Here is a 24,441-nt window from a genome sequence, read left to right on the forward strand (position 1 = left end):
AGAAAGAAGCAGGTCTGTCCAGGTAACACACCTGAGACATAATCAAAAGCACCAAATCTAGATTCCCTCACGAGAAACAATGTCCCTATTAAATACCAGTGACTAATCCAAAGGGATGTTAAATGTGGTGATAAATGCTCATTGTGTGCCAATGTCATGTCACAAAAATACTATTTAGCACAGGATTCATTTCAGTATAGTCTTAGCCACTGCCCAGCATTTCCAGCTCAAGAAGAGGGCTAGTGCTAATATACTACAAAATGGGCTACTAGAAAAATGGTAAGCTAATCTTTTCCTGCCTTTGGTTCCATTTTGTATCTTCATTTTCCCTTTGTCCTCATTTTCTCATTAGAAAAGAAAGAAAAATATTCTGAGGAATTGTGGACATAAAGTTGCCTCAAGACCTTTTTTTTTTTAAAGAAAGCAGGAGATGGAGGGCAGGGTTGACAGACAAAATTAAAATAGAAATCTATTTCAATGGTTTTCAAATGCTTTTAAGTTGTCAAATGCTTTTAGCAATTGCAACCTTATGCAGAAGCCCCTAAAACAAAAGCAGAGCTGCCCAGAAGCCCTGGCCACACAGCCCCACAAAGAGGATCCCTAAGGAGCCTGAAATTTGGGGTTTCACTGTTCATCATCTGAAAATGACTCACCTAGTCCAACTTCCCATGTTTTTAAAACAAAAATAATAACCTATTATCCATGCAGTTCATTACATGTTATTTTTATTCATAGCTGTACCACATGAACTATAAGCTATCAGAAAAGCACTGCTTTTATTAAAGTCTTCAATGCTAACTCAACAAAATGCAATAACTGAATTTACACTAAGTCAAAAAATGCAGAATATCTACAGAACCAGAAAAGGTGTGATATTATTTTGCCCTCGGGACAGAGCCTGAGATCCCACACTGCTCTGTAAATGGTAAGTGGCCCCGGGACAGGAGGGTGGGGGTAGGCAAGACAGGTAAATAAATGCACCCATCACTGCCTTCCCACCATTACCCGGAGACCCGTGTTCATAATCAAATAGTATACTAGTTGGTACAAGAAGACAACTGGTTGTATGTAATGAGCACATGTGGGGCTTTTCCATCTTTACTTTCTCTATTTACAACCTGCTGTGGAGAAGCGTGGAGTGGGGAACAGTCGCAGTAGCTGCAGACCTAAAGAAAAGGCAGCAAAGCTCTTGCTAATCACCTGCGTGCCACAGGCAGCAGATGCTGCTCTCCCAACCTCTGCCCATCCCCCTTTCTACTCCTGAGTTTGGGGGTGTCCCTCTTTCATAAAAAGAAAAAGAAAATCCAGAGGACAGCAGCCAGGTGGTGGAGGTAGCTTCTGATAGCCAGCTACCTCCCCAAAACAAAGGATGGGATGGCAGGAGCTGCAAAGCCCAGCCCAAAGAAGCCCTGAGCACTAGGAGGAGAGTGTGAACCCACGATCGCTACCGCAGCCATCCCTGCACCCCACCTGAAGGAGAAATTAATGAAAACTGTTGTGGGAACTGCAAATACCTACCACACAGAAGTAAAATCAATAAAAATCAGGACTTTAAAAAAAGCATTTTGCACCATCTTCCTGGAGAGCAATTCAGCAGTATATAAAATAAGCCATAAAAAATTTACTAACTTTGGCCCAGGAATCCCCAATTCTTGGAAATTTATTCTGAGAATTCAAAAGAAAGAAGCAATATGTACAAAATCTTGTTCAAGCAGTATTGCTGAAGTTAAACTACTACTCAATGGACTATTATACAGTCTTCTAAATACTTGGGATGTGTACAAATACATGGAAATGTGTGTGAGCTTAAAACTGAAAAAAAGGGACACAAATTACATACACACCATGACTGCATCTACAAATAAATGTTTGTATATGGAAAAAATGTGACAAGCCATAGAAAAATATAGCTCTTGCTTAAATAAAGGAGTTATATAAGTACCCTTTGTAAAATTTATTTCATTATTTATTTTTAAAGGGAGGGGAAGAGTGAGAGGGATTGACGAACTGCAAAAACAACTTTATTGTCCAAAAGCTTACTTACTCCAGATCATTCGATACCTATAACAAGTAACAACCATATCAATTTATTTTCCAAGCATTCCCATCATCCCAAAGGGTCCACTTGCAACTGAAAGCTTTTGCCCATTCTCTATATTAATTAATGATGGATCCTTTAGCAACAGGTTCAACAAGTTCAAGAGCTCAAACATGAGTCGCAGAGAACAGGGACCGCAAGGCCACTTCATGTCTCCTAAATTTAGTGACAAAGCAATAGCCAACAAGAAATAGATTTTCCAACTTCCATCCTACTTCTAGAACCAGAACTAACATTGTGTATTACCCACAAAGGAAGGAAAAAAAGAATTACCAACACACTCCAATAGCGTAATCTGGCGAGCCACTGTTCTTTGTACCAGAAAAGGCAGACCAGAGCCACTTCCTGATGTGCATGAGTGATCCAATAAATCCTGTGGTTGAAGACAAGGAGGAAAAGAAACTAATGAGCAATAGCTTCCAGTTTGGAGTATTAGCATGCACGTCGTTGAAAATGACATGGAGGGCAGCAATCTGAACACGTGGACTGTTAGTGCACATGAAAAGCTCCACTGGAAGAAGGATTGGTTTTCTCAGGAAAACTAGAAGCTAACACTTTCCCTAATATTTGATAGGTTTTCCTGAGGGATAAATTGTCCATTCTTTAAAAATTTTAGAATAAAATATATAAAAATACATAGAAGTTGAGCAGACAAAGCCAGAGATGTAAAATAGGAAGTCCAAGAAGCAGGGCTCAGTACAAGAAGCAGTTAGAAAGAACAGCAGGTGGAATAAAAAGCGGGGGGGGTCTTTTCAACTCAAGAGCTGGGTATAATTTACCACTTTTGGCTATGCTCACTAAATATCAATCAAATGATCCACTTTAGTTGCCATACCAACTAAGGAACTCTTAATTAGAAAAAACAAATTAGGACTAAGGAATAAACAACTCTAGTGGCGTTCGTACTGACCATGTAAGTCATTAAATTGGTACACTCAGGCAGGAATGGGCTGCTTGGATGGCGGTTACCTTTTAGGTGGGTAAGGAATAAAAGGGTCACTAAATTAACACCTACTGGTCATAACTCACAAATCAGAGAGGAAAAAAATAAAACTTCCACTGAAAGGGTGCCCCAAATGGACTTCTACCATGAACACGCTCACAAAAAGATTTCTGGTTAGTTCATTCATGAAGTTTTCCTTCTTATTCTCAGCACCAGCCAGTAAGCACAAGTCTTTTGGTATCAGGCATGGATGATTTGTATTAAACAATATTGTGCCCATAGTTGATCTTGGTAAGGTTGCAGTAATGTTGAGCTAACATCCCCCCAAAGCTCATCTTTCCCTAACATTTTAGCTGGCCTGTTAAACAATACATTGATTTGTGTGAGGTTCATCTTCTTGCGCTTCCTCTGAGCAATGTACTGTTGTTCAGCACAATTACCAAAAGCTGAACATCCAATGAAAGAAATTTAGAACCCTTAAAAACCACAAAGGGATAATCAACAAGAAAAAGTGTAGATGAAGCAGAGTTTCACATCTAACTATTCACCCTCTTGCTGTTCTTTTTTCTCTTTATTTGTTCAATTTTTTTTGGAAGAATAATTCTGAAAATTAAACCAATGTGTTGTTTTTCCATATGTGTAATCCTGGTTCTAAACCCAGTTCATAGGTTGGGGGGGGGGGGGGATCAAACAAGGACTAATAAACATCTACCTTAACTCTTGGATTCCAAGCTTCTTTTTCAATGTAGAGGAGCAGTTTAGTAAGGGCATGCTTTATTAAATCATATAAATTTATACTCAACATAGTATCGCTTAAATAAACAAGTATGTAGGCCAATAACGGCAACTTGTTTAAAATAGCATTCTCTACTGTGTTGTTATATCATGATATACTGTCATCTGACATGGTTGAGTTTAGAAGACTATTTTGGCATACACTCCCATTCCTCTTTCAAAATTCAAAAAGCTATTTAAATGGTAATTTACACTAGATATTCCTATTATTGCCCTTGGTAATTAGTTATGTGAGCAGCTCCGAGGAATGAAGTTCTGACTAATCTATTTTAGAATCTTGCTTTGCAGAAGCTTTGTCAAGATTCATCCCCACATCTTTTAGCTGCTAACTCAATAAACTCATTTAATTTTCTTTAACGCCTGAAATAAACTTCTAAGTATATTTCTACAGAAAAACTGTATTTCTCTACTTTTCCAAATGGAATGTCCTTATATCCTCTTTCCCCAGTTCTATTGTACCACAATTTAAATAGGTAGGTAAAAGGGTGCTACACAAGATTACTTCTCACTTTTTCATAGTGATGGGGCAGGCAGTAGGATGGAATGTTTCCCAGCCTGTATCAGCCACTACCAAATGTTCTGACAACCTGCCAAGGGTAGGACCTGCGGTTGTCCAGGTATAGCACCTGAGTTACAAAGACGGCCATTGGCAAGGGGAAGTCTTCTTCAGCAAAAAAAATGAAGTTGCAGAGCAAGTGTAAGTGCAGAACTAGCAGAACAAGACTTAACACAAGATGGTTTTGGATGATATGTGGGCATGGCATTAGTTGTCTTTCAATTCAAGGGATTATGACAAGAAGTCGTCTCGACTTGGTATTGGCATGTCTTTCACACCTCTCCAACACCCACAAATCTTTGCCTTTTTCAGAATAGGCATCAGACTCAATATACTGTCCATGTAGAATGTTATTACCTTTTTCCTTTTGCACTTTATGGTAACTTTCTATTTATAGCAAGTGATATCCTTTTACCACTTAAAGTTTCTTTAAAATTAACACTTGACAAATAATTTTTAAAAGTAACTGAAGGAAGACAGTCACTTTTTAATGTTGTTTCATCATTTTAAAATATGCCAAAGAGTTGTTTTTAAATGCATGAATACATGGTTTCTAACTCTGTACTGTCCGATAGGGTAGTTGCTAGCCACATGTTACCACTGAGCCAGTAAACTGTGGCTAGCCTGAATTGATATATTCTGTCATGGAAAATACACACAAGAGCTTGGAAACTTAGGTCAAAAACAAGAATGTAAAATATCTCACTAATAATTTTTTATTACTGATAAAAATTTTAATTTTATTATTGGTAAAATTTTATGATAAAAATTGTATATATTGGGTTAAATATTTGTTAAAATTAATTTTCACTTGCTTTTTTTTTGTACTTTTTTGAAGGTGGCTACTTAAAATTTTAAATGACATAATGCTGGACAGCAATGGTTTAACCAAATGACTGCACTCCACAAGGGGGCAGCACAAGAGCATGAAACATTTAATAGCTGCTTTTTGGGGGGATGTCAAGTTTTAAAGTCTTAAATTACAGGGTGTTGAAATACTCTAGAAGGGAAATTGATTTTTAATATGAAGCAAAAGGTGGGTTTTTTCTTTTAAGCACTTTATTGCTAAAAATAGAGTAACTGAGTACCACAAATTCCAAACCCTCCAAAACTGCAGGCAACCATTCTCTGACCCTTTTCTCTCACTCCCAAAAGAAAAGTAACTGCCAAGAATCTACTAAAATACCCTCCCTTATTTAAATGTCTGTCTAAAATGGAGGTTGTGCTGTAGGGGAGACTAAACAGGTGCCAGCATATGCTTGCTTAGCACGTAAGTGACCAATATATCGCATGTGCCTGCATTATTCAGGCGTCCTGGTTAGTGTTTCACACTCAAAATAAGACGGTGTCTTCAGCCATCTTCGGTATGCTTGGGGTTGATTCCCTGTGGGGTCACAAACTCACGGCTAAAGTGCTGTCTCCAACATTAGTGGTGATGAGCCCTTCGATGGTGCCGTACTCCACATCTCTGGGATTGAGGCGTTCTTGATTGCGCCTTTTAAATTTTCGGAGAGCAACTCCCAGTAGGCAAGCTAGAAGGCATACTGCGAACACTACAGAGAGAATAATGAGGCCGACCTCCAAGTGGAAATTCTGTGTTCCAGGGAAGGATTTCCCTGGAGATGGGGGAGAAAAGGGTAATTGGCTGTAAGGATCACTGTTTATTTACTATTTAGCATAACCAATATCCTAACAAGTAGCTCCTGATGCTGACCACACAGTCTCACAAGTCACAAAGTGTTAAAACTAAAATACCTCCTAATACCTGGCCAATGGCCCAGGCATTTTAAACATCATTTAATTAAACACAGATGTAGTTTGAAAGAATTCCACTGAGAATCAACTGTATTTATGCATGTATGTGAGAGTGCTTTTACAATGTATAGTACTGTACAAATCTCTGATACTACTCTTATTAACTTGGATTTAATGTAAGAATTTTCATCATCAAGCCCTTACAGACATACACTACGCTGTAATATCCCTACGAGAAGGTGCTGAGTTAAAACCCAATTACCCAGTTGGTGTTCTCTCTTCAATATATCTTGGGTATCTGTTGCTGAATTCTCACTGATCTTTTTACATCATGATTTCTGCCTAGGAACCTATTCATTCATCTGTTCATTTACTCACTTATTCAAACATTGATTCACTGATGTACTCCCTCATTAAGACATCATAATATTATCCATTCAAACATGGGTGCATTCACTCAAACACTCCACACATTACTAGAGCAAATACTCACAAAAGCTTTCTACTTACCTAGTGAGCTAAATCAAAATTTCTTAGGTGGACAGTCAAGGCCCATAATTACAGGGTCCCAAAACAATAATCACCTCTGAATTTCAGACCCCGTCACAACATTATATCACCAGTCTCTGCTCTTCCCTGCTTATTCCTTGCTGGTTTCCATGTTCCTGGCTCCTTTAGCAATCCTAACTTCCAATCTAACTCAAGCCTAACTTCCCTTATATATTCCTTTAACTTTCCTAGCCCACATAATCAACAACTTGGCACACACGATAGATATTCCATGGTACACATCATTTGTACATAAAGTGCAAAACTAATGAAATACAACTTTAAATTATAGATATTGTGGCCTCCTTAATTAGATTAAAAATTTCTTAAAGAAAATATATATTCCATTAAAAGTTAGGATCTAGCAAATTCTCTGCAGATTAGGAACTTCATACTGTTGATAATCATAATTTTTGTGTGAAGGCAGTCATTTCTTCATATCCATTTACCCAATCAATAAAAATTTAACTCATAAAGTGTTAAAAGTTTATTCCATCAAGTACTCTTTTAGTTTTAACCATTTAAATACTTGATCTCTCATTTTTAAAACCTTCTTTTATTATCCAACCCTATTTGCTTACCAGAATTTAAACCTTTGTACATGCCTTAAAGTCATCACCATAACTTCAAAATTGCTATAATGTTATCTCTTGTCAGCCTTTTTCATTTTCCTGCCTCCTCCCTTGCTGGCTGACATATCTGGTAGTGAATGCTCCTAGCAGCCTCTCCTGCTCCACTCTTTCGGTTTGTTTCTTCTTTTGTGAGTGTAAAATTAAAGAATTATACCTATTGGAAACATACTATACATTAAGAGAATAAATTTGGCTTGGAGTGAGTCTACATTAATATTTGCAGAGACTTTGATAGCAACTTAGGGCTAATTTTATGAGGAAACAGTTCCAGAGGAGGACTGATGTCCATAGGATTTGGAATCTGTATTGAATACAGCAGGGAGAAAACTCCACATAAGCTATTTGGGTTTATGCGAAATCTCATCTGGCTTCAAGTTTCAGGGATGGGTTCAGACAGGGAAGAAGAGGGTATGAAGCCTTTCTCTGTCTCCGTCCTCATAAAAAAGGAAAGGCATTCCATTCAGACACCAGTCTTGTGTTCCATTTTCCTCCCACACACTGGACATATGGATGAGTATTTCCTAAGCAGAAATTATGAATGACATCATGGCTCCTTAACAGAAAAGGATGTGGGGAACCGTTCACCTGTTGTAGAGGCCAAGAAAGAACTGGTCAGCCAAGCCATCCCCCACGTGGATGTCACCACACACATTTCCCACTATGTCTATCCTGCTTTTAGAGGCCAAAAGGGCATGCCTTTCTCTTCCTCAGCAAAAACTACCTTCGTGGTCACCCAACGCCTCTGGTTCAAAGAGTAGGAAGAAAGCCTCGTGGCTACTTAAATCTTTAACCCACACAGACTCGGGATAACACTAACAAAACCCCTTGATCTAGAAATAGAAGAGTCCACAGGAACCTTTAGTGGGCAGCTGGGCCGTGATGTTCCTGTTACACCAGTCTCCTTGGCAGCACTCCACGGCTTGGCCAGGTGATGGTGGGGTCTTACAGGTCATCTTCCCCTGCTCATAGACCTGGAAGCAGCCTTTCTGGTAGACGTGGAAGCCATCGTTGATGCTCAGGGAGGAAAAGCACTGCTGGCCTTCGCAGTGGTCCTCATTCCCACAGGAGAGGCCTTCACACACACACATGTAAAGTTTGGGGTTGGCCTTGGGATTCTCATCTGCAAAGGACAGAGGGGAAGGAAAAAAAAAAAATCACTGCATGGGTTTTGCCTTCATTGGGGTAATAATAAAGTTTCTCCAGAACCATTTCAAACACATTCACCAAACAGAAACTCAAGCTACACGTCACCATTGGTTGGCCATGACGTACACATTCTGTGACCTTGTCACTAGACCAACTGCCAAATAGTAACCACTTTCAACATATGAATGCATTTATAGAAGCAGTGCACCCTTTTAGATCACACTAAGCCAAAGACTGGTTATCATCTGTCCACAGACTTCTAAAAATGAACTTCACCCCCTGTGGTTTTCATGTCGCCTTTGGCTTAATGAGCTCTCATATTCTAATTTCTGCATCAAAATAAAATGTTTTACTGAAATATAATGTGCATCACCTTAATTTTAAACCAAAAAAATGACTCCTAATTATATGGCAGCTGTTAATACCAGTTCCTACTAGCTCTGTACAAATCTCCATCATCTAGTAAAACAAGGAACTCTAATGTTCCTGCAGTTAACTGATTGCTTCAGAAACATACGAATATAAGTTACAAATCCATATTATCAATATTTCCAGCTAGATGCCTAAACTAACTTTTCAATATTAGTAACACTGAAGTTTTTATATTGATTATAATGGGAATTAATAGCCGCTTAAGAATTTTCAAACTGGCAGAAAAAATTTGGTGCCAAATATAGAGGCTGAGGGCATGAAGAGACAAAGTGAATAGAACAGTGTTTGAACTGCAAGGTAACAGGTAGGAAGAGGAACAGCCTACACCTGGTGAGTCCAAGGTGCAATGGAAAGACAGACAGAAACATATCATCAAAGAAGCAATCCTAATCAGACCTCCTAATTGTCTCTTTCTGAAAACACTTATTTACAGTTTCATTTTCACATCACTCTTTCCCCCTCCCTTGTTGGAATGATTAGTTCAGACTTGCAGGTCCTGACAGTTTCCACTGGTGGGGAAGGAAATTGAAGATAGAATGTAAACAGCTAAGACCTAGAAGCCACCGATTAGTTAGCTGAGGCCACTTTCACCCGGGCCCTGTTCATATAAGGAAATTCAGCTTTCAGAGCTCCTTCCGAAGGTCTACGACACAGAGAGGCTGCCTTCTAATCCTCAAACCCTCAGTAGTGGGTCTGTGAAATAACTGCTGCTTTCTTAAAATAACAGGTCAGGTGGCTGTGCTTTCAAGAGAAGACCTTAAGGTAAGGTCTTTGAATGTCAAGTTCATTTACACAGATTAGTGTAGGTGTGGGTACAGATGTGGGTTATCTCAAAAAGAAAAAAGCGTTCTTAATCTTTCTTCTTTCCTTTTCAAAGAAGTGGAAAAATAGTTCACTGCCCACTGTAATGTGGGTGCCTCGTCCCACAGAGTAAGTGCACGCAGACACACAGACATAAGCATTCTATTTATAATTGACTTGCTCGTTCTTTTGAAAACCACAAGGGGCTCATCCAAGAGCAAAGACATGCCTAAAGCAGAAAATCCAAAATAGCCGCTGACAGTGCTATGTATGTCACCAGTCTCACCCCTGAGAATCAAGAGCCCTCAGACATTTTTAATGAGCAAAAACTTTAACGAGCAAAGAGATAGTCTTTATTTTCCCTGCCTGGAGAAATCCAAGAGAAATTCCAGCAGCAATCTATTTCTATGAGGATGAGAAACATATATATCTGTTGACATAATCCAGCAAAAAGTTTACACTTGCCAAAGGAGAGCTGAAAGATAATATTTCTAGGGAGTCTAGACATGCTTGCCACTCTTGAGTGGCACAAAGCTGGGTGAGTGTTGCCAACTATGCTGCCCAACAGGTGATGATTCTTTGGAGGGAAGCAAATGGGTGGGGTGGGAAGGAGAGTTAACAGTGTCATGTTGATTTGTTTATGATCTACAGTAGGGAATTTAAAAGATTATACTGTAAAAACTGTGAAATAATGCAATTTATGTAAATTTGAAACACAAACATATATTTTAAAACCCTAAATATTTTTAAAAGATCATAAATATGCAAAGACATATATCTAACACATCAAAGAGTATGTGCCTATTGATGCCAGGTTGAGGATGAGGGATGGGGTTAGTGTTGGGACAAGAAGTAAAATGAAAATAAAAGAGGACAGTAGCTGTTCGTGGACTAATAGTGCATTCAGGAATATGATTTACTCAACTTGCAGCACCTAAGGTCCACTAGGAACAGCAATAGCCAACAAGTAACTACAGACTACAGAGGGCTCACTCATCACGGATCCTATAGAAATGGACAGTCCAGGGTACCAAAGGGTTAATGACACTTTGTGGTTCTAATAAAAAAATATCAACAGGTATTGATACTCAACTCTGTACCCCAGATAAGTACAATCAACTATATTTCAATAATTAAATTTAAAAAATTAAAAATCTTAAATTAAAAAAAAATAATAATTTCTCTAATGTGCTCTTAGAGTGAACTGTTTCTAAAGTTCCAGCCCAAATTAAACTCTAAGCCCACAGATGCAAGAAGGGCACTGCCTTTCCCAGGTCTCTAATTTTTGACAGGATGTGCAGACATCTGACAGATGTTTGGACTGTAACCTAGAGAATTTTGCCAGAGTGAACAGTCTTAAGTAAACACTGTCTTTAGTAAAATTCAATTCACTATACCCAATTCTTCAATGTATGTGGGCACAAAGCGGTACTGATCTTAATCAGATCCTAATCTTGTGTGACCATAAACTAAGTCAAAAGGATTCACTCATTAATTAAACACTCTCCTGAATCTTTTACATACTTCCTATAGTTGCATATAGATGACCAGGGGTTGACTACCTTTAAGTTGGTGATTCTTTTCAATAAGACGTCAAAAATCAAGGTTTTCATGTCCTACACTCCACAATCAGGAAAAAGAAAAATAGCAAAGACAGCTGTTACTGATATGGAATAATCAACTCAGTCTCTGATGTGTAGAACCCACAAGCTGAGTCCAGCAGTTACCTAATGGGAAAGTACAAAATCTTCACCAACTTCTCTTTCCTATTTTGCTCCTCACCCAATATTTAATCTTCTTAATTGGTATATTCCCATACAAGTAATTAGCAGAGTCTCTCACATATTTTTTCGTATTCATCCAAATTTAAATGAAGACCCTAAATTCATAAGAATAAAATAATTGTGTGTGGCACACACATGTTAAATGCCACCTTGGCTATTTCATCTGACAGAGTGAATTCAAAGAGACGCCAAAAGACTTTCTGAACTAGGATTACTAATTCAACAAGAAGATTAAAAGCAAAGTAGTAACATTCTGAGATCTTAGTATCCAGTATATAAGGAATATAACTGGCCTCAAAATAACTCACCTTTTTAATCTTGTCAAATTTAGGAATAACCAAAACATGTGTAGGCTTGTGATACTTTGAGGTGGGCCTGAAGTTCAATAATGATCATAAAACCCCTTTAAAGGCCACAGGTAAGGGTGTGTGGACCCCTAATCTCTCAGACTGTGATATAAATACAGCACACGTCAAGGACCAGCAAGGAATGGTTAATCACGTTCTGTGACTGATCTTCACAGTACAGACAGGAAGTCCTATATCTGATGTGAAATATGTTACACTTGCCTGTGCAAATAACCAGGAAGTGCCCTGGCAGAAGGCAGTGCGTCTACTCTACCTAATTGACATTCATTTAAATAATTCAGTAATTTAAATGTCAAGCCCAAGGTATTCCCTCTCTCCAGAGCTCACCCACATCATTTGTTCTAGAAGGCACCTCCCGGCATTACTCAATGTTACGGCTGGCACCATAAGCCCTTTCTATTGCCAGAAGCAGGGCCATGTGAAAGGGCTCACAGTCTGGGCTGGCTGGGAGAAGCAGGGACTTCTGACCCCAAGAGGGGGCCGAAGCCACCGGGGAGGACGGGGCTGGTTCCGGTTAGAAATCCCAGGAGTTCACCATGGCCAAACCTTTAAAAAGACTTTTCTTGTTCTGGGCAATACTCAGCTCACCATCTGGACACACCTACTCTGAGTCTAATCCCAGACTGGCAGCGAAAGAGGCAGAGCAAAGAGCATCGCAGAGTTTTTAAGACTGTCCACAATATGGAATATTCTTGTACTTCACAGCAAAAGGGCTTTTATGTTTAAGTGGGCCTTTAGCAATCTAGGCACAACACTATGGATTTACCTATCCCCATCTGCCCAGTCATGCACTCTACTATGCTTTAAGGCATTTAAACTGATTATCATTCTAACCGGTGAACAAAAAGCTCACATTTCCCACCAAGATCTTTGACAAAAAAAAGAAATGAGAAAGTGTTACAACTAGCTTGTAGCTGTGATCCATCCTAGGGGTCAGCAAAAGGAACAGGCTGGATTTTTTATACAGGCTCACCTCAAAGGAGCACAAATCATAATGTGCTAATTAGACCATAATTATAAAAGTCCAATAGCTCAGAATTTGCATAGGCTAAAAAAGGAACTCCAAACATCCCGGACTCTGTCCAACAGTCTAAACAATTTGTTCATTTGCAATGGAGCTTATATTAGGTTTATAGATTATGGGAGTCCTTCCATCGTCACCTAATCCGGGAGCACAATTTGGCACCTCTCCAGAATCTGAAAGCATTTGAGATCTCTAGCATTAAACAAAGGCTTAAGGAAGGATTTTTCAATGCCAGGTATCATTGCCAGCAAGCCTGCTCCTAAGACAGAAACACAAAGGTCCGTCCAGAATGCCTAGTGAACGGTATTTGATCCCCTGGCAAGAAGGCAAGCTATATGCTCAGGGATAAAAGACGCAAGTGCCTAAAAGTGCTCTCCTTATAAAACACTCATTCAGAAAACCTAGGGCTGGCTGTTTAGCTCAACTGGTTAGAGTGCAGCCTTACAACACCAAGGTCACAAGTTCAGATCCCTGTACCAGCCAGCTGCCCTCTTGGAAAAAAAAAAAAAGAAAACCCAAAACATATGTTTTTTTTTCCGGTCAGAAAGATTGATACCTAGGTAAAGTTGTAAAGCCAAGAAGAAAATGTATTCCAGGAGTTGACAGCATAGAGGCATTCAAATGAGACTGCATATAAATTAGAATAACAAAAATTTCCAAGATTTTGATGCCTCCACGACAAGTATGTTCTTTCTCCAGCATTCACTAACCCAGCAAGTGGCATCTTCCTTCATTCAGTTGCACAAGCCTGATTCTCTCTGGCTTCTATTACCTTCAAGATGGAGACCACTGCTGGCCAGTTGGCTCAGTTGGTCAGAGCACAGCCTTATAACACCAAGGTTAAGGGTTCAGATCCCTGTACCTGCCAGTTGCCAAAAGAAAAAAAAAAAAAAAAAATCTCAAGATAGAGACCACAGTCATTAACCTGGCCTACAAGTGCTACTGGATCTGATTCCTGCCTATGCTCTCTGCTCTTCAGCCTTCTCCTTAGTTCCCAGAAGGCCTCTTCCTGATTTAGGATCTCAGGTCCTTTAGGTGTGGGATTCCCTCCACACTGGATCTCTCTCCCTGCCAACACCCCATTCACCTAGTTAGTGTCTATCTACCATGCAGATTTCACTCTACATGTTATTTCCTCAGAGAAGCCTTTCTTCACACACCCAAGTTTAAGGCAGGAACCCCCTTCAGATATTCCCATACTTGGGTTTGCATGACTGTTGAAGGCCCAACCCTTTCCCTTAAACTAAGCACACAGAAAGGATTTAGAGGTGGGAAGAGACCCGATGTTGGTTTTCAGAGCAGACTGAGCCCATAAAGCATTTAAATGTCAGCACAGATCTTAAGGCGAGGCTTAGTCACCCAGCCGGCGTGTCTGTGCAAACCATTTCTTCCTAGAGGAGCTCGCCCCATCACATCTGTTCACCTACTTGGGCCCACAAACATGGAAAATTAGTACTTTGAGGGTATGGTAGGTTTTTTGTTTGCTTGTTTGTTAGAAGAAAAAGATAAAACACAAGGGTTCCTAAAACAAGGAGCTATTTAATACATTAATAGAATAGCGGGGCTTCTGTGGGGGGTCCTTCAGATGGCCGATTTGAAGACTTTGAGCTACTGTGATTCTCCAGTGATGAGGATCATCAAAACACAAAAAGCGCCTTCAACTCGAGTCAGTTTAGAGGGGTCAGTGCAGGACTTGGCTGCTTAGCAAAGAAAAAGCTGCCCCTGGTCTTCGCTGCCATTTTTTTTTTTTTTTTTTTTTTTCCTATCAGTGAAATAATGGTGCTTTCAGCAGGGAGTGGGGAGAGTGAATTACATCATTTTCCCCTCTTGCTTTAGGTGCTAAGGATTCCTAAGTCATCCTGTATTTGAACTGCTGAAGCTGAGAAGAAAAAAAAGTGCCATCTGTTTATTTTGTGTCTGGGCTGACTCCTTGTCTCTGAAATAATCCCTGTAAATTAAGCCTATTGCAGCAGCCACACCTTCAATTTCAAAGCCAAAAACCCAGCCTGTGTTCAAATGACTAACAAATTAAAGAACATTGTGGGGTAATGACCTAAGACAGTATTGGTCTGTCTTTTCCATGCTTTTTATGATTCTCTGAATGTAGCAAATACTTGGCTTTAATAGATACACCATGTCTGTGAAGCAACTCCTTAATATGGGAGAAAATAATGACCCCTTTCTTCATTTTTTCTTCAAACTTCTCGAACCTCTGCTTTAGAGAAACAAAGGATAACAAGGCCTAATGGGAACTGCATATTGAGGTATATGCCACTACCCACATCTGAGAGAAACACCAGTTATAGGGAGTGTAACAGAGAGGACCACAGCCTGCAGGAAGAGGGAAAACATTAGTCCCACTGAATTATTATAATAAACATTTCAAAGAAGTCACTCCTTGCTTAGATGTAGAAGATAGCCAGGGATGGTGGTTCTATCTATTGACCATCTCGGGCCGGAAGCTCTGTTAAAAAGTGTGGGTTCCCCCACTTCCCTGGGCTAACCAGGGAGGGCATGGCATCCAGTGAGGGTTTCCTGCCTAAGCTCTACATTGAAACTGTGGTTAAACAATGGGCTCCAGATGGGACAGAACAGAGAAGGAACAACGGCTTCAGTGCCCAGCTCTCCACCTCGATTTCTCCTTTTATGCCCTCTGCCTTTTTCTCCAGGATTCAGGGACCAGGTCTCCCCCCAGGTTGCCAATGTTGGCTCTGGTTACCATCAGCAAGACTCCACCACACTCCTACACCCTTTCAGGAAGCTTTCAAACCACAGAGATAAACCCTTCAAAAGGTGGGCAAGGCTCCAATTTGTTTAACAACAGTCTCGGAATGCATGCACGTGGCCTCCAGGCATGTGGCACCAAAAAGCTAAAGATGAAAATGTCCAGAATTAGTTAAATTCCCCTTCCCTAGCTTCCTACCCTTCCCCACCACAGAGAGAAGGTAACTTCTAGATTACTTTCTTTCCATCCTAGATAAAGCCAAAGGGAGGAAAAAAAAAAAATAGAAAAGGGTAAAAAATTGGAGCAGAGTCCAATCCTCTGATATTACTACTACCCCATCCCCCAATTTCCCAATTCATTTCCCAGGGCCCTACCAAGTCCAGAATTCCATGAAAGGTTAATGAAGAAAGGAAGCCCACGTCTTCGATCCCATGAGTACATGGCTTGTGCATCTGTACGCCAACCTTTATAACTTGACCTTTGCTCTGCATATCTTCTTTCTCCTATCAGTCTAACTAATATGGTCCAAAATAATTTATAACTTACAAATTCAACATGGCAAGAGGATTGGCTACTAGTCATTGAATAAAGATCCTACAGTCACCCTGAGATGGCTGAGTTTGGATCATTTTGAGCTTATTCTTTTTTATCCCTGAGCCCACAGAAAATCTCCAGGTGCCTACACTCAAGGTAGAAAAAGAAAGCATCTCTTCAGAGTGCTGTGAACCAGAACGGGTTTTTCAAACACAGTCCCTCCCCCTCAATCTCCGTGCCATGGCAAACCATTCCCAGCTTCCACAATAATCTTGGGTCTTGGCAGAAGAAAGCCAGCTAAATCTGAGATGTGTCACGAGGCCACTGGCTAGGGAGCAAGAATATCTAAACACAAACCCAGGCGAGAGCAACAGGCAAGAGTTTCCACAGATTCCCTTTGGCTCCTGTGGCTACAGATCACTGACGGCCTAAAGATAACCCAAGTATCTACAAAGGGTCACTTTTAAATAGTGCTTTAATACCACCAGTCATTTCAGAAGTATTTCCTTCCACAGCCTGCTTCCATCCACAATACTGTGCCAAGCCTGTCCAACAATGGCAAGCCTGCTGAAGAGATGAAAGCCCAAAGGAAATGGAAGGGGTCCCAACGGGGAACAGACAGCTCTTCACATGCCGTGATTCTGTTCTGTGAGCCTATGTGTGGACTACTGAGAATGTGTGGACTACACATTTGGACTACTCAGAAATGATAATCTAGCAAGGAGACACCTTGTGCAAGTGACCTACTGACAATCACTAGGGATTAAGGAGCAGGTATAAACGAAACAAAATAACTCAACTCCTTCTCTTTCTAAAGCTGAGGCAGCATAAACCATGGATGGCTATCATCCAGAAGTTTTTTAGGAAAGCCTTTCCCTCCGAGAGAAAACTTACACCTCTTAGTATATGGGACCACTGTTTGGCTGAGCAACGAGAACTGTATGGAGTCTTCAGGCACATACTATATATACATAGCCACTGTGGCCACTCACTAACCACAGAAGTGCCAAATGGAACTGCTCAGAAGCCTGCTGCTCTCTTTTTCCTGCTTTTAAGAAGGACCAAAGTTCCCAAGATCCTCCTAAGAACCATTAAAATCTGCTCAGCACCTCACCTGTCCACCAAGTGAGTCCGCATCGTCCTAAATGGCAGTCAGCCAGGGCTTCGTATACCAGAGACAGGTGCTCAGTGGGTTATTTTCAGCTGCTATCAGCTCAATCGGGAGCTGCACATGGTCCACAGAAAGCCAAATTTTGGTTGTGTTTCAAATTCTGGTCAGCCAAGAGACATGCACCTTTCACAGCTGCCAGAGTAACCAGCTGCCCAGTGCTCCTCCCAAGACGGGAGCAACGAAAACAGTGTAACCTGGCCGGCCAACATGCCAGTGAGCAAGCTGTACCTCTCATTTCACTGCCTGGGTTATTCTGAGCTGGGCTTATTGACACTCCATGGCAACACAGGAACAAAGGGCCAGCCACAGGGATTTAAATGTCTTGCAAAAGTTGCTAGAAAAGTCAGCAGCCCAGGTTTCTGTTTTCACAATAAAACTAGCAGTGGGATTATTATAGATAATTGTTGTTTGCCACTGTTGTTGTCATGATTTGTGAGCTATATGTAATAAATTTCTACTATTGGAACTAACGTTTTATTTTTGTGTTGCTTTTTGTTTTTGCTGGCCACCACTGGGTTGCTGTAGCTGGGATGCCTTCGAAAATGTAGCTTCAGGTCTGCCTGCTCCAAAACTACAGGAGTACTATTTTTTCTCATTCCTTTACTTCTAACCTTGCCATACCCTATGATTCACTTCCACTATACCACTCTTTCAAAACACAAATCATCTCTACTTAGCCTTTCAATAGCTCCCCATTGCCTTCATGATATGATGAACACCATTTGCGTAAGGCTCTGCCATGCTTGTAGGCCCCAGCTCTCAACCCTAATCCCTTCTCGGGACTTGGTGTCCCCCATGGTCTCACTTCTCTGGACTGTACCCTTCCCCGGCCTAAAACATCCTTCTCAGTCCTTCTGCTGTTCTAATACCTGTTCATCCTTCAAAACTCTGCCTCCTTGAATGGCCACACCTATTCCCAGCCCCAGGTGACAAGAAGACCTTTCCTGTCGATACCCCAGTACTGTGCTATAACTTTTGCTCTATCCAACTGGTCTGTGACTCCTTAACAGCAAGAACTGCTTCTAACTTATGTTTACATCACCAGTGCCTATCAGTGTTGTCAACTGGTACTCATGTCCACTTATCAACTAAAAGAAGGTAAGATCCTCTTATAACTGATTCTCCCCAAAATTATCTGAAAGGGTGTGTTATCTCCTCATCCCAAGTCAGTCCCTCTGTCTCTTATAATACTATCTTTTTTGTATTATAATAATTATTATTGTAGCCAATATTATTTATTCATTTGTCAAATACTTATTGAACACTAACTACATACCTAGACAGTGTCTTAGACACTGGGGATAAAACAATGACCACCACCAAGTCCCAGCCTCTTACACTCGAGGGATCACTGTGTCTGACACTTATCACGTAGTCCCCATAACTCCTCATGGCAAGCTGGGCACTGTTACTGTCTCCATCATACCGTGCAGTAACAAGCACAGGAAGTGAAGTAACATACACACAGTAAAAATGAAGACGGCTAATGACAATGTTTGGCTTTGTTTCTTTCCTGAAAAAGGCGTGATTTCTATGAACGGCCAAGAGCCTTTCCATAAGAAGACATTCTTTAACTTCTACCAGCAACACAACTTGACTGTCAAAAATCATCCTAACCCTTTGCAAAACTGAAATTGGGAAGCATTCTATGAACAAGGACACGAAGGTAAAGAGAAGTCATGACTGTGATTCTATGTGGCGTTCTGCAGGAATATATATACATTTCACAGGAGTCAATTCTAAGCTGAAATATGGGTATTTTTTTTTTTTTTTTTTTTTTCTTACCTATTCTCTATCACTTTCCTGAATGAACCTGGGGGCGGGGGCGGGGGGATTTTTTTTTTTTTTTGCTTTTTTTTTTCAATTGAAACCGTCTTTGTGTGGGTACCGGAATTCAGAAAACAAAACAAATGCAGCAGCAACAAATAAATAAAACAAAGAAACTATCCTCACCCCACTCCCCCCCACACCCAAATCACCATTTGAATGCAAAATACAGAGTTGGTTTTTGTTCAAGGTGAATTTCACTACTACCTCCGGAATTTCTAATTCTTCTTCTTATTCCTTCTCTTCCCACATCTCCAAAATATACATATCCTCATAAAGTCCATGTTTTGCTGTAACCCATAACAAAGAATTAGATGTAGCATTAACCATGGCTCTAGGCAACACCCTAATGCAGAGCTCAGAGTCAGCTGACAAGGATCAGGCAGCAGCTGTGCCAGTGTTATGACCAAAGCTGAGAAGGCACAGATGTAAACTTCCCTCTTCCTGTCAAATCACTGGCTTGGCAACAGAGGTCGGCCAGGCTACATGAAGTTGTGAAAAAATAAAGGGCTCTCGGCCAGCTTTGTTGGTGATACACCAGATGACCTGAGGTCCTTTGTCAGAGCTTTCACCTGAGGGCAGCAGGAACTTCTGGGCAGTGAACTCTTGAGAGTAGACTGGTGTCTTTTTTAAACTATGGGTTTAAAACCATAGTAGGACTCATTACTGGGTAGTGAAATTGATTTAGTGGTTCAAAACAAGATTTCTTCCTGTCTTTTCAATGAAATAAAAACTGAATAGAATAATAAAGAGAAGAAATAGGAGCACATTAAACATAGAAAGAGTAATTACTGTTTCATGGAATTTTCATTTCAGACATGCATGGGTCACATATACACACTGGGTCCTACTCTGAAGTGTTTCTTGCTGAGAGTCAGTCAAAAGTTTGAAAGCCACCCCTTCCTGTGTCTTACATTATCTCCAAATGACATGAGTTCTGAGTCATTATGACGATTACAAATAACCATCATCTATGGAATCTTGTCTGAGGTCATTTCAGGCTACAGAGGGAAATTCCAGAGGGCAGTTAGTAGTACTTTGAAATTTGCAAATTAATTTTTAAATGTGTTTTATTTCCCTTGGTGATTTTCATATATGACATTCCTAAAAATCTCCAGCTTTACTAGTTTTTCCATGAAGAAAAAATGGTGTCCATCCTCTTACTCTTGAGACCTATCTTTATGAAACAGATAGTTTAGAAGCTATTACACTCACTGCACACTCCCTGTTGACCACAAGGAAATCATTTCATGGGCTTGAGTACCAGACTTGTTTTCCCATCTGTTCAATACTTCACTTTGATTGAGTTTTTAGGGTCCTCCCACACCCTACTGCTATCCACCCCCCTCTGATATAGTCCACTAAAAAAAAAATGGCTATGGCTCTACCTTATTATCCACAGCTATAATAAACATTTCCCAGGAAGAAAAGGAAGCTTTGTCACAGCTCACCTTGCATCAACTAATATACAATCATTTTGTTATATAAGAAAATTTGATAATGAAGCAATGTCTTAAAAGTGTGCCATTTCATCAGGTATTTACACTTTAGGTCCTAGTAGCGGCTCATCACAACACATCTCTCTCCCTAAAAAATGTCTCTCGTGTGATGATGCGTCAAAGAAAAAGATTTTATTCTGAAGGAAAGGGTTAAATTATAGTAAGGAGAAATGAGAGCAACGGTTTAATACAGAGATTTCTCTTACGTTCATTCACCCCTTCAAGAACTTCCTGAATCTTCAATAATGAGAAATTCAAAGAAAGGTTTATTCTATTCTTCCCCCAGTGGCAAAGAGGGGCACCTTTGTGGATCCTAACAAAAAGTCCATTGAAGTTATGCCCTTCCTTCCCTTGTTGCGTAGTTAGGCTGGAAAGTCTGAGTGGTGATGGCTTTGGAAATACTGAAATCAAGTCAACTCAGAAAATAATTCAAGATCGAGCAATCTTCTGTAGGATGGACCAAAATCTTCTGCAACAAAGTGTGGCCTCCTTGCTACAATAAAATCTAACTGTGGGGCTTGCAAAGTTAATAAAATGTGTGTCATCTCAGCTTTGAAACATTTCCAAAGAAGCAATATTCCCTTCTATTTGTATCATGGTCTTGACCTGCAGATGAGTGCAGGGACAAAAACATGGAGGTTCTGCCATCTCCCTGGTGGCATAATAGTAGTATTAGAGCATGATTAGCCTTATTACTGGGAGGAAAAGGGAAGGATACACAGGTAATTAAGACTCAAGTGCCCTTCTCTGTGAGAGCAAATAAAACTCTTCCTGCAGCTAGAGTTGTATACATAATGAACATGAAAAATGATTACTGGAGGAGAGACTGAGAAGTAAAAACACAAACTAAGGTGAAGGAGTCTGCCTCATCATTTGCTATTACAAGCTCTCTTCCCATCTTCTCAAACGGACTGGATTGAGCTGGATTCTAGCATGCCCCAGACATAATGTGAATGTGGATGTAGCTAATTCAAGGCACAGAAAAACTACAAAATTTTAAAGAGGACTGATAGTGATTGAAGCTCTTAAAGGCCATTCCTCAAAATAAATCATTCCTTTTGTTGGCTGTGTAACCTTAAGCAAGAGCTTTAACCAATCCAAAACGACACCCAAAACAACCTATCATTAGGCAATGGTGAAGATTATGGGAAATAATGCATATAAAGCATTTAGAACAACACCTGGCACATATTAAGCACTCAATAAATATTACATATGATCATCAGAGGTGGTTATAGTAGGTGGTTTCTTCTAAACTTATTTGGCAAAAAAATTCTTTTCTGCCCAGAGCATTTAGGGTTCCATAGAACTTGAGAAATGTTCTGAAGTACATTCAAATTCTACCAAAATCACTGTTTAGGACCTATTATTCAAAGTGTTATCACTACTTCTAATCAATATTTAAGAGACATTTGGGGGATAAAGGGGTAAAAGTTGTTTTGTTTCGTTTTTTTGTAATGGACTAAGAAGAGTGCAATACCTAACAAATTATACATAACAAAATCTCTATGACTCTCTTATTTATGCCCTAAGAATGTTATCTGGCTTCATTGAAGCACAATTAATAAGGTGCCTTAGCTGATCTGTAAACATCAAATATGGGTCTATTTCCTTTCAAACTTGGTAGTCTAAAGCTCAGCACTCGACAAGCTGTAGGGCTATCACAAAGATTTTCATTATTTGCCCCGTTATTTACCTCTTTTGATTAAGTATTTGTACTTAACATTTGCTTTATAACTAACGCTGAGTATAGTTGAGTGTATTACAAATAGAGTTTCTCAGTGGTTTTTAGAAAAATTCCTAGTAAATCTATAAGAACAAAGTGCTTTCACAGAATATTTTATTGACAGTTAACAGGGAGTTAAGTCACCAAGGGGACACAGCACTAAGGCAACTGCTCTTATGATTAAAGCACTCTAGGGTGCAGCACTCACTGGATATTCTGCTTAAAATATAGCTATTGCAATGAGAGGATGATGTTCTCTTTCCCATACTCGTAAACATCCTCGTGGTGATGGCATATTAAATAGCAAATCCTTAGTGACAGTCCATTTCAGCCCAGACGAACTGGTTTCATTACATATCTTTGCTATGACATTTAAGAGGTCATTTGCTGGATTCTTTGGACAGCTTAAGAGCTGAAAGCAAGAAAAAACAACCAATGGCATAGTTGTTAACACTGATCCATAGTGCCCCTTTTCTCCCTCTTTTTCCCCATTCTTTCTCCACCTCTCCTTCTCTCTTCATACTACATTTTCACCTCTATTTCTCTTCCACTCTCCTTTTTTCTATCTTACCTACACCACAGGTCCACCCATGAAACCAACTAAAACCCAAAGGAACTGCTTAATACTGTACAGTACTGATATGGTACCTAGAAAAGGCTGTGAAGTCTGGGAAAACTTTAGCTCTCAACATTCTTTAGACTTTTAAAATAATAATCATATTGTTTAGCAATTTAAAAGAAAGGAAAAATCCTAGAAATCTGCCTATTGCAAATGTCTCCAAAATTGTCAAGTGTTCCCTGGGGGATAAAATTACCCCCAGTTAAAAACGACTGTTAACTTACCAAATCTTCCCAGCTTTAATATAAGCTCATTTCCTCTTATTAATTCCTTCAGCATTGCCATGCAGGATCCTTTTTCCATACATTCTTGACACTAATTGACACAATTGCCATATTACTGGAATGTTTTTAACAACATTGCTCAGAGCAGAGTTGAGACTCTAGCTATGTAAATTGGTCTATAACAGCACTGCCCAATAAAAACGTAATGTGGGCCACTTTATGTAATTACAATTTTCCCAGAGTAGTAAAAAGCAACAGGTGAAATTTATATTTTCGTAACTGTCTTCAAATACAGCATATCTCAATTCACGTTAGCCATATTCCAAGCGCTGTATGTGACTAGTGGTTACCATATAGGACAATGGAGATATATAATATATGTCAATGAAGATGGAAAGAAAGTAGGAACAGATCAATACTATAGCCCTAATGTATAACAAAACAGATTTCTGGTATATTAAGCACTGATTTTTCCACAGTGTTGGAAATACTACCTTGTCAAATCATATGTCTCCCAAACTCATCAATAAAGCAGACCACTATACCCCAAAGAGCCTGGAACAAGGGCATTAGTCTCACTGTCCCATCTAATCATAACCAGTCTGAGACTTGCACTATCAGCACCACTTTTCATGGAGGATCCCTGAAAAATAAAGTGACCACTATTCAGTGCACACTAAGGTAGAGTTTGTCTATGTGTTACCTGTCTAGAAAGATATATACCAACATGCTAGAAGCAATTATGTATAAGTACAGGGAATTGTAAGTTAAGTTTTCTTTTCTTTCTCTCTTGATTATCTATTTTGTGGTTTTCAACAGGGGTACTATACCCCTAAGCAGCTTTTCGGAAATGAGGGAAGTGGTAGTAAAAGTGAGTGACAAGGGCCAGAGATGCCCAAGGCCCTGAAATGCCTGGGAGGTACCAAATAACTAAGAATTAGCCTGCTATGCTCTGTATATTTGTTTCCCACCCCCACCCCCCAAATTCATGTTGATATACTAAATCCCAAGGTGATGGTATTAGGAGGTGGGGCCTTCGGGGGGTGATTAGATCATGAAGGCAGAACCCTCATGATTGAGATTATATAAAAAAGACTCCAGAGAGCTAGCCAGCCCCTTCCACTATGAAGGGACAGAAAGAAGATGCCATCTATGAGAAATGAAGATATTGAATATGCCAACACCCAGCCTCCAGAACTGTGAGAAATAAATGTTTATTTGTTTGTTGTTTAT

The 24,441-nt window shown here is 39.9% G+C and overlaps 1 protein-coding gene across 3 annotated transcripts in view; it reads right to left on the reverse strand.

The window, feature by feature from the left end:
- Positions 1-24,441, reverse strand: part of ACVR1 (activin A receptor type 1) — a 117,317-nt gene that overhangs the window by 22,198 nt on the left and 70,678 nt on the right. For all 3 annotated transcript variants that reach the window (XM_063087628.1, XM_063087625.1, XM_063087620.1), the window contains exons 4-6: positions 8,185-8,448; positions 5,797-6,008; positions 2,372-2,471 (exon numbers count right to left, since the gene is read on the reverse strand). In XM_063087628.1, coding sequence (XP_062943698.1) covers positions 2,372-2,471; positions 5,797-6,008; positions 8,185-8,448 — 576 coding nt within the window. The remainder of the gene's footprint in view (positions 1-2,371; positions 2,472-5,796; positions 6,009-8,184; positions 8,449-24,441) is intronic.

This window comes from Cynocephalus volans, chromosome 1, assembly GCF_027409185.1.
Source record: "Cynocephalus volans isolate mCynVol1 chromosome 1, mCynVol1.pri, whole genome shotgun sequence".
NCBI lineage: Eukaryota > Metazoa > Chordata > Mammalia > Dermoptera > Cynocephalidae > Cynocephalus > Cynocephalus volans.